The following is a 15,362-nucleotide window of genomic DNA, read 5'->3' as shown; positions in this document are numbered from 1 at the left end:
GCGGCGGCGGCCGGGGCGGAGGCCGGCTCCGGGGCCGCGGGCGGCGCGGAGAACGGCTCGGAGGTGGCCGCGCCGCCCGCGGGCCTGTCGGGCCCTGCCGAGGGCGGGCCGGGGGCGGCCGGGGAGCGCACGCCCCGCAAGAAGGAGCCTCCGCGGGCCTCGCCGCCTGGGGGCCTGGCCGAGCCGCCGGGATCCGCCGGGCCGCAAGCCGGGCCTACCGTGGTGCCTGGATCTGCGACCCCCATGGAAACGGGCATCGCGGAGACTCCGGAGGGGCGGCGCACCAGCCGGCGCAAGCGGGCGAAGGTGAGCCCGACCCCCGCCCTCCAACCGCAGCCCCGGGGCCCCGCTTCCCCGGGTTGTCCAGCCCGGCCGCACCCCGGGACCCGCTCGTGGTCCCCCGCCCACCCGGACCTCCCACTGGCTGGCTGGGGGCGGGGTTGGGGTAGGGGGGGCTCTCGGCCTGCGGTCCCCGCGGCCTTTGTGCGGGGCCCGGGCCGCCCTGGGCAGGGGGACGGATGGGCGGGGCGTGTTATTCCTCTCGCCCTGTGCCCCTCTTCGTCGTCTTGTCTGGGAAAGATGGCTCCCCGACGTGGAGTCACGGCTGGCGTTGTCGGAGACAGCCCTTGTGCCGCCCCAGCTGTGTCTGGACGCGTTTCCGCTGGGAGCACCTCGGGGCTGCGGGGTGATGCTCAAGACGCGGCCTTAGCCGAGGACACCGGAAAGGAAGGGACGTTTTATCTTGCGCCCTTGCTGTGTACTAGGAGTTCTGCCCTTTTCCCCAGCGATCTTTGGGCGTAGGTTTTTACAGGTGAGGAAGCCGATTAAGAGGGCTCGTATTCATTAGTCAAGGTGCAAATATAAGGCGAGGAGAGGATTTATCACAGAACAGTGTGTGCAGACAGTAGCTGCCTCGCGTCTCTGGGCGCCAAATGCCGTGTTCACAGTGTCACCAACGTCTTATTTTTGCTAAACACGGACGTGCAGCTGTTGTTAGCCCCATTTTAGGGGTGAGTAAACTGAGGCACACAGTTTAAGCAGCTTCCCCAAAGTCACACAGCTAGGTAAGTGGTGGAACTGGAATGTAAGCCCTACAGTTAGGCTGGGATAGGTGGCACCAGCCTGTGAAACAAAGGACCACATGGGACACCAACAGTGCGGGGCGCCAGGGCAGCACGAGGGCACAGACCTTAGACTTGGGCCTTTTCTGGAGATTTCATGGTCCAGTTGAAAAAACTGGAAATATATATACATGTGATTTTTAAATAAGTATTTTAAATCGTGCAGTTTGTGTAATTTATGGATAGAATGAGTTTTCTACCTATATATAGTTTTTAAGTGGGGATGCCGAGTCAGTGTGTATGAGGAGCTTCTTGAGATGAGCATTACCCAGACTGAGCACCTTCAGATTGAGCTGCCCACTTGAGAGATTTCTCTCCGAGAATCAATACGCTGTGCTGAGTAAAAGGAGGAAAGGTTTGGGGGCCTTTTACGGAAGCATGGGTTAGAGCAGAGATTGGTGATTCCCCGACTCTCGGAAATGAAATAGAGGGCAGAAGCCCAGGAGGGTTTTTATTTTACTGTTTCAATAGAAGATGTGGCCAGAAGCCATGTGATAGTTTGTAAAAACAGGTTTATAAAGATAATTCACGTACTATAAAATTTATCATTTTTTAGTGTACAATTCAGTGGTTTTTAGCATATTCACATAGTTGTGGCAACCAGCACCACAGTTAATTTTAGGGCCTTTTTTATCACTCCCAAAAGACTTGGCAGTCACTCCCCATTCCCCGTTACCCCCAGCCGCTGGCAGCCACTAATTTACTTTGTGTCTCTGGATCTGCCTATTCTGGACATTTTATATAAATGGGATCATATACTATGTGGCCTTTGTGTCTGGCTTTAGCATGTTTTCAAGGTTCCTCCATGTTGTAGTACTTCCATTTACTACTTGATAACTATGGCCAAATGATATCCCATTCTATGGATATACCGCATTTTGTTTATCCATGCATCATTTGATGGACATGTGGGTTGTTTCTACTTTTTGGCTATTATGAAGAAAGCTGCTGTGAATATTTGTGTACAGTTTTTGTGTGAACATATGCTTTCATTTCTCTTGGATATATACCTGGGAGTGGAATTGTTGGGTCGTATGGTATCTGTGTTTAGCTTTTTGAGGAACTGCCAGTTTCCCACAGCAGCAACACCATTTTACATTCCCACCAGCAGTGTATGAGGATTTCAATTTCTCCCTGTCCTTATCGACACTTGATAATGTCTGTCTTTTTATTATAGCCATTCTAGTGGATGTGAAGTGGTATCATTGTGGCTTTGATGTGTATTACCCTAATGATGTTGAGCATCTTTTCTTGTGCTTATTTACCATTCGTATATCTTTGGTGAAATGTCTATTCAAATCCTGGGCTCATTTTTAAATTGGGTTGTCTTTTTTATTATTGAGTAGAGTTCTTTATATATGTGATTACAGAAGTTTTAAATTTTGATGTCCAGTTTATGTGGTTTTTTTCTTTTGTCTGTTTCGCTTCTGGTATTATATCTAAGAAACCACTGCCTAAGCCAGTGTCATGGAGATTTACTCCTGTGTTTTCTACTAAGAGTTTTATAGGTTCAGGTCTATGATCATTTTGGAGTTAATTTTTGCATATGGTATGAGGTAGGGGGTCAGCTTCATTCTTTTGCGTGTTGATATCCACCTGTCCCAGCACAATTTGTTGAAAACTCTTCTCTTCCACTTTGAATGGTTGGTTCCCTGTTGATTGACCATAAATGTAAGGGTTTATTTCTGAACTCTCGGTTCTATCCCATTGACATATACTTCTGTCCTTATGTACCACACTGACCTGATTACTGTTGCTTTGCAGTTAAGTTTTGAAATCAGAAAGTGTGAGCTCTCCAACTTTGTTCTTTTTCAAGATTGTTTTGGCTATTTGGTGTCCCTTGCATTTCCATGTGAATTTTAGGATCAGTTTATCAGTTTCTGCAAAAAAGATAGCTGAGATTCTGGTTGGGATTGTGTTGAATCTGTGGATCAATTTGGGGTATGCTATAAGATTTCTGTCTTTGTAATTCTCCTGTTTATTTTAATTCCTGTTATCCTGTTTTTCCATTGAGATTAGCTCTGAAACTCTCAAAAGAGAAATGGGTTATGTGTTTATTTTGGGGAGCAACTGGAAAGTAAGGAACTAGAGAAACTGACCTATTCATGGCTGGTCTTAAGAGCCAGAGGAAACAGACCTCAAGGGAGTAAAAAGCAAGCTGAGTCCAGCATAGACAGGCCTTGCTTTAGGAAGTTCTGAGGTGTATACAGGGGATATATCTATATTTTATGGCCTGGGAGCTTATTCAGTTTTGGGACTCCTTTTTTAAAAATTGTATGTGGGGACTGGCCCTGTGGCCGAGTGGTTAAGTTTACACGCTCCGCTTCGGCCGCCCCAGGTTTTGCCAGTTCAGATGTTGGGCGGGGACATGGCACCGCTCATCAGGCCATGCTGAGGCGGCGTCCCATATAGCACAACCAGAGGTACTCACAACTAGGACATACATCTGTGTACTGGAGGGCTTTGGGGAGAAGAAGGAGGAAAAAATGATTGGCAACAGATGTTAGCTCAAGTGCCAATCTTTAAAAAAAAAATTGTGTGTGTGTGTGTGTGTGTCTGATTACTTATGTAATCAAAATTAGGTTCAGGGTATTGGGAGTCAATGCACTTGAGGGTCCCTGAAGCTTAAGTTTCATTGGATTCGGAATAAATTCACCTCTCTGTGTGCTAACATGGCAGAATACTTAAGGTGTGAAATTGATAAATTGGGTTGGGACTTTAGGAATGCCACACAGCTTCAGGAATGGCAGCTTTGAGCTGGGCCTTGAAAAAGGGTAGAATTTAGAAAAGTTTTCTGGAAAACAATGGACTTTTGGAGTTATTCTTCCTGTGATTCGTTTTCCTCAGGAAAATAAACCCTACCTTGTAAGGTTATTAGGTTTAGATATAATGTAAACAAAATGCTTATTGCAGTGTCTGGCATATAGTAAGTAGGTGCCCAGTAATTAAGTACTACCGGTGGAGAAAAGGAAATGAAAAATGCTTGGACTATAATACAAAGTGGTTTGAGAAGCAACAGGGAGTCCAGAGTGGACAAGTGAACATTGAGCACAGTGAGCAAGTGAATTTAATTGGAAGTGAGGTTTTTCTAGGAGCATGATAAATTGGAGGGATCAGTAGTGTTCGGGTTGTAAAGCTGTATCTAGGTTGCAGAGAGCCGAACACTACGTCTGTGCTGTCCAGTGTGGTAGCCGCTAGCCACATAAGGCTTTGGAGCACTTACTGTGTGGCTAGTATGACTGAGGAAACTGAATTTTTTTTTTTAAAGATTTTATTTATTTCCTTTTTCTCCCCAAAGCCCCCCGGTACATAGTTATATATTTCAGCTGTGGGTCCTTCTAGTTGTGGCATGTGGGATGCCCCCTCAGCGTGGCTTGATGAGTGGTGCCATGTCCGTGCATAGGATCCGAACCGGCAAAACCCTGGGCCGCTGAAGCAGAGCGCGCAAAGTTAACCTCGGCCACGGGGCTGGCCCCATAGCAAACGGAATTTTTAAGTTTAATTTAAACTTAAATAGCCACATGGTAAGTGCTCAAATAGCCACATGTAGCTAGGGCTACCTTGTTGGAAGCACAGATGCCGAACATTTCCATTATCACAGAAAATTCTGAGACAGCGCTGCACGAGACTATGAAGTGCAGACCGTGAGTGCACTGAGAATTCAGAGAAAGGAAAGATAGGTTTATGGATTTGGAATCGTCAGGGAATAATTTGTGGAGGAGGTGGGCCTTGACTTTTCGGCAGTGGATTACCGGAGAAAGCGGGGAGTAGCTTCTGGCGAGTTGAGGGATGGGGAGAACAGCAGCAGTGAGGAGTTTTGTTGTTGTTGTTGTTGTTTTTGCTTGCTTTTTTTAAAGATTTTGTTTTTCCTTTTTCTCCCAAAGCCCCTGGTACATAGTTCTGTATTTTAATTGCGGGTCCTTCTAGTTGTGGCATGTGGGACGCCGCCTCAGCGTGGCCTGACGAGCGGTGTCATGTCCGCGCCCAGGACTCGAACCGGCGAAACCCAAGTGGAGTGCGTGAACTTAACCACTCCACGGACCGGCCCCGCACTGAGGATTTTTTGACTAGCGTGTTAGAAAATGATTAGAGGTAAATTTGCGTAGTTAAAGCCAGAGAGTTTGTATGCTAGTTTGAAAAATTTGCATTCATCAGTTAAGCTATCTGAAAATATGTATTTAGAAAATGAATCTGGCATTTGTGCCCTAGGTGAATTAAAAGGAAGAAAGATTAAAACAAAAAAGACTGGAGCTTTAAGGTGATTGGGAAGGGAATGAATCATTGTAGCAAGGGTGTGGGAGAGAAGGGAGAAGCTAGAGATGTAAGTTTGAGAGCCTCTGTGTAAAGGGAAGAGTAATGACCCTGCTGACTCAGCTCTGCCTGTTGGCACATCTTTTGTCCTTGATTGTAAGTGGTTGTAGAGCCTCTGAAGTCTTTGAGGATTTTACCGAGGAACGAGAGATCCCTAATCCTCTGTGTTCGAAGTATCTGTTCCTTTTCTTCGGGGAATAGTTTTTACTTTTTAGACTTTGTATGATTCTTTTAGATGTTTTTTTAACTTTTTTCTTAAGCAGAGGAACTTTTTTACAAAATAAAACTTTATGCAAAATCCCCAAATAAAATACTTGCCTGTTTCATATTAAGAAGCTTAAATTTATAACATTTATTTTAGTTCTCAGTCTTTGAGAAAATGAGATTATTTTGATAGAGCCAAATTTGAGAATGGAGATTAAGCAAAATAGTTGTGGTATTGTTTCAGCCTCAGAATCCTCTTGTATTTCTGTATTTTGTTTATGAAATATTGTGAAGATCCAGTACTGATTGATAAGCAATGCAAAAGGTTGGGGTTTTTTGTTTTTGTTTTTGTCTTTTAGCTTGCCTTGTCATCTCAGGACACTCTCTCACTTGAGCAGAGATGGCAGAATAACTTTCATTCTTAGGTTTACCCAAAATTGAGTTACCCAAGCAGTACAAGTTCATGTGTTGGTGGTCTCTAAAGGATTATGGTTTGATTTAACGCATACGCGTGTGTATTTATTCCTTTTAAAAATACATTTAAAAATTAATAAATGAAATCCCAAAGAATCCTAGGGTTCTGTGGAACACAATTTTTTTGTTGTTGTTTTTAAATATTAGCTTTAGATATTCTTATTCCTACCTCTAGGTATTTTTCTAATGTTTTTTTTTTTCCTGAAAACTAAAAACACTCAGGACCAGCCTTTTCCAAGTGTATTCCTTGTTAGTAGTTATTACTTCATCAAAACATTGGATTAAACAATGTTAAAAAGATTGTTTTTGCTGCCAGACTTCCTCAGGACCTCTAATGTGCATTGTGACTCTCCTAGAGGGGGCCTGTAAAGAATGTGGTGTTTCCCAAATTTGATCTTGGATTCCTTTTTCCTCCAGAGAGCACAGTGTCTTATGGAACATCCTTTGGGAAAAGCTGAACTGCTGCAGTAGAAAGGGTCTTACTGTTTTCGCTGGTCTCAGAATTTGCACATTGCCCAGTTCCATAGTAGACACTTGTTAAGTCATTATTGATTGAAAGGATAAGGTTGATGAGCAGGGGATTAAAGTGCTGAATCTTTGGGGTAGGAAGGTGTCACGCACTGCTGAGGGGTAAAAAGAAAAGCAACTGCATACTATAAACATATGTTACATTTTCTGACCCTTCTCCCTCTTTGAAAATTTTTCCCTCCTAGCTGCTTTTTTACCAGCTGTCCTGAGGTCTATTCCTACAGTCTATCTCAGGCAAGTAGGGTGAGGTTTAGTATGTACATTTCTGGAGATTTTCTTGTGAAGTCTCTCTATGAGATGGTCACCTGATCTTTTGTTTGCAGCTGATGTTTCAGTTTACTGTGGGCAGGGAGCTTCATTCATAATCGTTTTCTCCAGTGTCCCATATACTCAGTGTTCAGTATTTCATAGATGAATATAATTATTCACATGTTAAATGAGATTCTTAGAGCATGGGTCAGAACTGTTCCATTTATCCTTAATTTTTGTTTCCATTTTCTTTTTTTCAGATTGGCACCTGAGCTAACATCTGTTGCCAATCCTTCTTTTTTTTCCCCCTTTCTTCTTCTCCCCAAAGCCCCCCAGCACATAGTTAGATATTCTAGTTGTAGGTCCTTCTAGTTGTGCTGTGTGGGACGCCACCTCAACATGGCCTGAAGAGTGGTGCCATGTTCGCACCCAGGATCCAAACCGGTCAGACCCTGGGCCGCCAAAGCAGAGTGTTTGAACTTAACCACTCGGCCACGGGGCGGCCCCCTCTACTTTTTTTTTTTTTTTGGTGTGAGGAAGATTGGCCCTGACTGTTGCCAGTCTTCCTCTTTTCGCTTGAGGAACGTTGTTGCTGAGCTCACGTCTGTGCCAGTCTTCCTCTATTTTTGTGGGATGCTGCCACAGTGTGGCTTGATGAGCAGTGCTAGGTCTGTGCCAGGGATCTGAACCTGCGAACTGTGCGCTGCTGAAGCAGAGTGCACAGACTTGACCACGATGCCACCGGGCTGGCCCATTTCCATTTTCTAAGCGAATCCATGTTTTCAGTAAAACTCTTACCTCCCCTGGCCACTCATTCCCTGTCCCCCAAATCCTGTGGTCATGTCATTTAAAAAAAAAGAAGTAGAAAAAGACAAATATAAAAGCAACTAGCAATCTGGAGCTATTTCAAAGATATTTCAAAAGTTACAGTAGATTACATTCATTGTAATCCACAGGACTACTCATTTCAGAAATCTAGTAAATCAGGTTTACGTGGAAGCCATGTTGTCTTTGCTCTCTCCCCACATCTAATAAATTGTTTTTATTTCTTTCATTTTATCTTTTCATTGAATCTGAAATAATCAGAGAGTTGTTTCTGTGGCTTCCTTGAATCTTTAGTAGGGTGGGAGTCACATTAACAATTTGACAGTGTTCCAAGCTTGATGACTATTTGTAATACCATATTACACGTTTGGCAAACCGGCCCACAGTAATCTTCCATATCTTAAGTTGCTTGCCCCCCCACCTCCCCGTGAAGCATTCACTAAGACTGCTTCCTCTTTGTACTTATCACCTGGCTCTCTCCTTTCATAACTAGAGTGAATTAATGTTAAGTCTCGTAGCCTCCCTTTCCACATCACTTACTCCTTAATATGTTGTAGTAAGGCTTCTTTGCTCTCATCATTCAGCTCTCTTAGATCACCGGTTATTGTATAAGCAAGTGTACCTTTTCATAACTTCAGTTTGACTTTTGCCATTCGCAGCTTTTATTCCCTGTCCCCACCGTCTCCCTGTTTGGTTTCTGGAATTCCTTTGCTGTTTTCCCATGGAGTAGTGATTAGAAGTACAGGCTTGGCACTGGACAGACTTGTTATTCTAGTTAACTGTCTTTTTGCCCAACTGAGGATTATTTTAGTCCTCTATTGAAACTTCCGGTATGTGGACAAGATGTATGCACACGTACCTATATATACACACATACGCATACATGTACACACACACATTTTTAAAAGAATTTAGAAGTTATAGAGAGCCTCAGAATCATTGATCTGAATGTCAGCACTATCATGTAAAAGTTACAGATTGGGCTAAATCTGAACTGACACAAGATTGTTTCATGAGAGATTTTGTTTTTAATTATTATTATAAACTAGCTTGTTCCGTGTTTTTTGCTTATTTCGCTTAAAATTTGAAGTTAAAAAGCAATTCACATTCACTGGTGGTTCCAAATTGAGTCCTTGATTTTCGATGTTCACTGTATTTAGCTTTCCCTGGTATAATCTCCATATAGGTAGAGTACAGAGAGATGGATGAAAGCTTGGCGAACCTCTCAGAAGATGAATATTATTCCGAAGAAGAGAGAAATGCTAAAGCAGAGAAGGAAAAGAAGCTTCCCCCACCACCCCCTCAAGCCCCACCTGAGGAAGAAAATGAAAGTGAGCCTGAAGAACCATCTGGTGAGTTGTAGTAACCAATCACAGTTCTGGATTTATTCCTATTATGTCTTTATCTGGTTTATATTCTGATACTGGCCGTGTGTGTCTTAGTGTGTGTATGTAGGCATATATACACACACACATATACAAACATACATGCATAGTGGCACTGATAGTCTTTTTGTGTGTGTCTGTACATATATGGGAGGAGAGTAAAGAATGGGAGTGAAAGGATGGTGGCAGCATAAGACAGTTGGAAAGTTGGAGAAAATAAACAATTAGAGAAAACACACAAAAAGACAAATCCAAAGAACCAAACGTCTCAGTGGTAACTTTGATTCAGAATTTAGAGATAGAATGGTTCAGAAATTATTCTGGCTAAATTTTGCATTTACCACATGGTTAGGTACTTTCTGGTAAAACCTTCACAGTGTGGGGTCAGTTTTGAGAAGGGTCTTTTCCTGGTGAACAAATACATTCTGAGGTCAAAGAGGAAAGGCCTAGGTGCCTCTTGTTTAGTTGTTGAAGCCTCTGATCAAAGGAATGGTACAAGAAAAGGCTGTGAAGAGACTCTAAGCTCACACAGTCTTTCTTATGACGTGGAAGGATTATTGCAGTCTGTAGTCTTGGTTTCAGAGCTTCAAACATCTTTAAAGAATTCTCCTTAACACCCCCCTGCCCGAGTCCTGCTGTGTTTACCTGACGAATCAGGGATGCCCTTCTGTTTTGGAGAGACCAAACAAAAGTAGAATCTTAGTTAATTTTTCATATCTTCTGTCCTTAATGGTATTTTACTAACTCTTCTTGGCTTTGAGTTTTTGCCAGGTTCGTCTCCTTAAAATGCTTTTTATATTTCCAATTGCTTCAGGCCTATTCACCTTACCAACTCTTTTAGTCATGCGCCTTTTAAAAACAAAATGCTTGTTTCAAACCCCGTTTGCTGTATCTTGCGTGACTATCATAGGTGCGTATTTCATTTGAGAAGTTTTATCTTTTGTTTTAGCCTTTTTTTAAAGGTTTTTCCTCTTGTGTGATATTATAAAAATCAACAGAAGTTAATTTTATTTTTGAAAAAAGGATTATTATTGATGTATCACTTGAGAGGATTTCAAGTCAGGTGTTAATTTAAACTTAGATTTGGAACTTATGAAACATCTGGCTAAAACTCTCAAAAATAAAAATTTGTAATTTACAGTAATTGTAATAAAGTCTAATAAAAGACTACAGTTTGAGAACATTTGGAAAAGGTAGATTAGATTCCAGATTCAATTCATCTCAAGAATTGGGCTTTCTAAGAACGATTTTCCTAAAACTTTCTTAAAATGACTTCTTGGACGACTCCGTGTTGGTAGTAGTGTATCACCTTTGGGACTAATGTCCTTGAGGCCAGTGTGGTTTCTCTGTGCTTCAGTGACATCTCTCTGTTGGTGTTGGGTTTTGCCTCCTGTTTGTAGTCTTTTACATTTGGTCTCTTTCCTTCTTTCTGTCCTCACCTCCAGCTCTTCCCTTGACTCTTCTGTGTATCTTCTTTTCTTTGTGCCTTTCTCTTCTTCTGCCTTTGCTGTAGACTAGCTAATGAGATACGTGGGAATAATCCTTTTGATAGTTGTCGTAGCTCAAGAGGCTGCTCCTCTCTTAGTTCAGGAGCTCCAGGTGTTATTCAGTAGATGATCTCGTATCTCACATGCTGCCTCTGCCTCTTTTTTGTGTGGTTGTCAGTGTTTCCAGTAAATAACTGATTTACCATAGATAGGTACCGAGCTGATACACACTTTCTTTGTCCTCTGAAAATTTTATTTAATTAATTAATTTTTTTAAAGATTGGCGTCTGAGCTAACATCTGTTGCCAATCTTTTTATTTTTCTTCTTCTCCCCTAGGCCCCCCAAGTACACAGTTGTATATTCTAGTTGTAGGTCCTTCTGGTTGTGCTATGTGGGACACCTCCTCAGCGTGGCCTGATGAGCGGTGCCGTGTCTGAACCCAGGATCTGAACCTGGGCCGCCAAAGCGGAGCGCACGAACTTAACCACTCGGCCATGGGGTCAGCTCCCTGTCTTCTGAAAATTTTAAACCAAATCTTAGTTTGTTTTCTTTCTCATGAAGAGGTTTTTAGTTTTTCTTTTTCTGTGAATGTCAGGCACTGTTAGCACAAAATGTACATATCTTAGCAAAGGGCCCTAGGATTTGGGGGAATGTCTTTATACTGTTATGTTCTAGTTAATTTTAATCCAGTGGTTTAATTTAAGTGTTATCTTAGTATTTTTGGAGAAAGTTAAAGTTTTGTTTCTTAAGTTTAGGATATATTCAATGCTCAGAGATGTGTTGATAACAGCCAAAACTTTCCAATATATTATTTGTACTTATGAAAATAAAGTTATTTTTCTTTTAAAGCAACTTAAAATTTTAAAAAATTCCAGGGCGAGTTAGGGAAGTACTTTTCCCAGAAAAGTAGTGGCAATTTATCGGCCTATGTAATTTAGAAATAGGTTGGGCCCTGATGGTGAATCATAAAATATTATCAGGTGAGTTCACATGTTTAGAAACTGTCCAGAGTTTCCAAATCTCTTGTCTTAAAACCAGTTCTTTGTTTTTTTTGGTTTTTTTTTTTTGAGAAAGATTAGCCCTGAGCTAACATCTGCTGCCAATCCTCCTCTTTTTTGCTGAGGAAGACTGGCCCTGAGGTAACATCCGTGCCCGTCTTCCTCTACTTTATATGTGAGACGCCTTCCACAGCATGGCTTGCCGAGCGGTGCCATGTCCACACCCAGGATCCCAAACCCTGGGCCGGCAAAGTGGAATGTGTGTGCTTCACAGCTATGCCACTGGGCTGGCCCCAGAACCAGTTCTTAGACTTGAGTTTTCACTTAAAAATTGAATGGAAGCATCGCCATGTGGATATCTTAAAATGCTGAGAGAAGATGTGGGTCTGGTTCTTTACCACATCTTTTCTTCATCTCAATCATTTCAGTTAATAACAAGAAATTAACTTAAAATATATTTCTATAAGAAATTAACTTAAAATATATATCTTAAAATATATTTGAATACATTTTGTTCTTACCAACTTTTAAATTTGTTAGAAAATTTTGCTTTGCTTTCCGCAGTGTAAACCTTAAGAGTAAAATATTTTTGTTAATTATGAAAGCACAGGGTCTTCTGAAGTCAGTGGGTCAAACGATTTGACTGGCGAAGGTTCCTCTGGGAGAGTTCTGGGAGGAGGCCAGAAAGGAAGGTGGGAGCCTTGGTTACCAGGCTAAGGAATTGGAACTCGATGTCCTTTGAGCACTGGGAGGGTGTGGTCATGGGTAGCACTGAGATTTTTTGAGTGAGGGACGTACCAAAATACATGTTTTGGAGAAATCAATCTGCTGTGCTGTGTGAGGGAGAGCTAGAGGGATGAGGAGACGGGGATGGGAGAGGTGACAGGCTGTTGGTAATCGAGTTTAGTGGATTTTGGTGAATGGAAAAATGTTCTCAAAACAAAGTTGAATTTTTATGGGAGTAAGAGTTTTGGGGGGGTTTTTTGGTTTGAATTTATTGGGAAGAAGTTCTCTGTTCTGGCTTAAACATTGTTTTTAGATTTGTCAGTTTTTGATGATAACAGTGTGACATGTAATCCTGTGGTAGTCACGTGGGTAAATAATGTTTTTTTCATACTAAGTATTGCTGCTTTTGTTTAAAATCTAGCTAATTTGTTTTCTTAAGCATTTCCGTCTTTTTATATTTACTATACGCTTTGAATATATTCGTTTTAACAAATGATGGTTTTCTTTGGTTTCCTAGTACGTTTTTTATCAAGGCGAAAGTGTTCTTTAGGTCATGACGACTGAACCTGAACAGGTTGTCTCTGTAATTGAATGTTTGGTTATTAGTCGAGTCCCATGATAGTGGAGCGCCTGCAAAATACAGTAAAATCTCGGTTGGACTTGGCTGGTTTACAATAATTGCCCCTCTGTTAAAGTGTCCTTCTGCTGGGGGAAAAGGCATCTTTCCTTTCTTGGCTCAGCTGTTACCTCACGTACCTTAGATTATTCCTCAGAGAGATTTTCCTATATTAACTGATTTGCTAAGCACTTTGCTTTTTAATTTTCATACAAAAACACAATTTTTTTGCCTCCACTGCCTTTTAGCAGTTGAAATTTTCCATAAAAATCTTACTAGTAGTTCCTGGTTTTAAATTTTGTGTTGGATAACTGTTTAGGAACTCTAGTTTGGGAAGATATATTTCATTTGTGTTAGGAGTAACTTAGTGTTGTATAGCCTAAGACTTTTATGTAAACTTATCCTAAAATAAAATGAAGTTTGAAATGGGCTATTAAGATACCTTTCTCAAGATTTCTTCAAGTTAATGGATTTCCCAATGGAGACATCAAAAGTATGTTTAAATAAATAAATGTATATGTGTGTGTGTAAATACATATGCATGTATCTGTAGGTATACCATTTTTTCCAGGCTCAGTGATGTGCTAATACTCTGTAATTAAGCTCAAAGGCATCTGTTAAACCATTGGTTAGCTCTTCAAATCAATTTTGTTAGATATAGTTATTGGATATGGTTAGCTGATCAGTGACAGCTCTGTATTATGATCTATTCTGTTGAATGACTGTGGGAAGAATCTCTTTATCTGCCTGTTTATATTCTTATAAGAATTCTTATAAGAATGTGAACAAAGGAAAATGCCTGCTGTCTTCCCTATTGTGCATGGTAATTTTGGATGTGTGTGTGGTGTGTGTTTGAAAGAGATATAGGCTGTTAAATTACAAAAATCATTGATGTGAGGAAGTGGTATGACAAAAAAATTGTGTGTGGTTTTAATAATTGGGGGCCCTGTTTATGTAGTAGTCATACTATAGGTTGAAAGTATTTTTAAAAAATCACATAAAAGGAGATGCAACCTCAATTATTAAAAAACTAAATTATAGAAAATATACAAAATATATGTGTATGAGTAGAAGAATTTAGCTTTAAATTCAATGAAATTTGATCACAAATACTATTATAATGAAAATACCCATATGACGAAAGATTGATGACCAAACATTTAATGAAGTGCTTATTCAATATAGGAAAAAATCTAAAAGACAGAATCTTTTGGACTATCATTTAGAACTTGGTATAATAGAATTTGAGCAGAGAAGAGCTGAAGATGGACTTCCTTACTTTAAAAGAAAGAATTAGGGGCCGGCCTGGTGGTGCACTGGTCAAGTTTGCACGTTCTGCTTCGGCGCTTTGGGAGTTCGCTGGTTCGGATCCCGGGTGCGGACCTATGCACCGCATGTTGAGCCATGCTGTGGCAGGGACATCCCACATATAAAGTAGAGGAAGATGAGCACACATGTTAGCTCAGGGCCAGTCTCCCTCAGCAAAAAGAGGAGGATTGACAGCAGATGTTAGCTCAAGGCCAGCTTTCCTCAGCAAAAGAAAGAAAGAAAGAAAGAAATAGTGGTCCTGATATTTGTATAGTGTTTTCATAGTTCTTTGTTTATAAGGTGCCTTGATCTTCCCTGTGAGGTGGTCGTACTGATTGCTGTAGCAAAAGGGCTGGGTTTGGCAGCATAGATAGTTATGGCCAGAGTCCAGGTGAATAATTTTGTTTCTTTTGCTGTAACTATTCTCAAATGGCTTATCTCAGGCTTTTCTCTCTGATTTCTCTCTCTGTGCCTACAAGTGCAGTCAGAGAGCAGGAGTTGCTTTAAGGTTTGGTGAGGATTGACTCAGATTATAGAATTCTTTCACACAGGAAAGATCATAGAATTCTGTTGCACTCCTATACCCAGCAGGAGACCCTCTTTTGTAGATTTACTCGAAGTTGCTGGGAAATTCATTCTTGACAGAGTTGTTTATGTTACCCTTTTGGCCTGCTAGTGTCAAATAAGTGCCTGAAACCATTTGAGTTCTCATTATGTGAAGTACGATGCCTACATTTAGAAACAAACCTAGGATTAATTTCCTTGCCTTTTTTTTTTTTTTTTTTGGTGTAGCATTGTTTCAGTATTCTGATTTGGAACTGTGCTCCAGAATAACTTACTGGAGGGCTGGGGAAAAAAGGTCACAGGCTGAAAGGGTAATCCAGATCAATTCAACAAAATTTTTATATTTTTGAGAGTTAACTAAAAATGGACCAAGGTACATATTACTGTACAGTACATGGTCCCCACTCTCAGATAATTTATAGCCTAGTATGAGACACAAATATATACATAAATGTGTAATAGAAAGCAAAATACTCTTAAATATTACATTTGATTATAAAAATTTGGAGACTTGGAGGCAGAAAGAGTGGGAGGGAAGTACGTCTTCCCAAATCCTTCTTGGTTT

At 41.2% G+C, this 15,362-nt stretch overlaps 1 protein-coding gene across 1 annotated transcript in view; it reads left to right on the top strand.

The window, feature by feature from the left end:
• Positions 1-15,362, top strand: part of KDM1A (lysine demethylase 1A) — a 57,315-nt gene that overhangs the window by 783 nt on the left and 41,170 nt on the right. Inside the window, exons 2-3 of the mRNA XM_046661768.1 lie at positions 1-306; positions 8,899-9,064. Coding sequence (XP_046517724.1) covers positions 1-306; positions 8,899-9,064 — 472 coding nt within the window. The remainder of the gene's footprint in view (positions 307-8,898; positions 9,065-15,362) is intronic.

This window comes from Equus quagga, chromosome 5 (assembly GCF_021613505.1).
Source record: "Equus quagga isolate Etosha38 chromosome 5, UCLA_HA_Equagga_1.0, whole genome shotgun sequence".
Taxonomy (NCBI): Eukaryota; Metazoa; Chordata; class Mammalia; order Perissodactyla; family Equidae; genus Equus; species Equus quagga.
The sequence above is the reverse complement of the archived record's forward strand: the minus strand, read 5'-3'. Positions and strand labels throughout refer to the sequence as shown.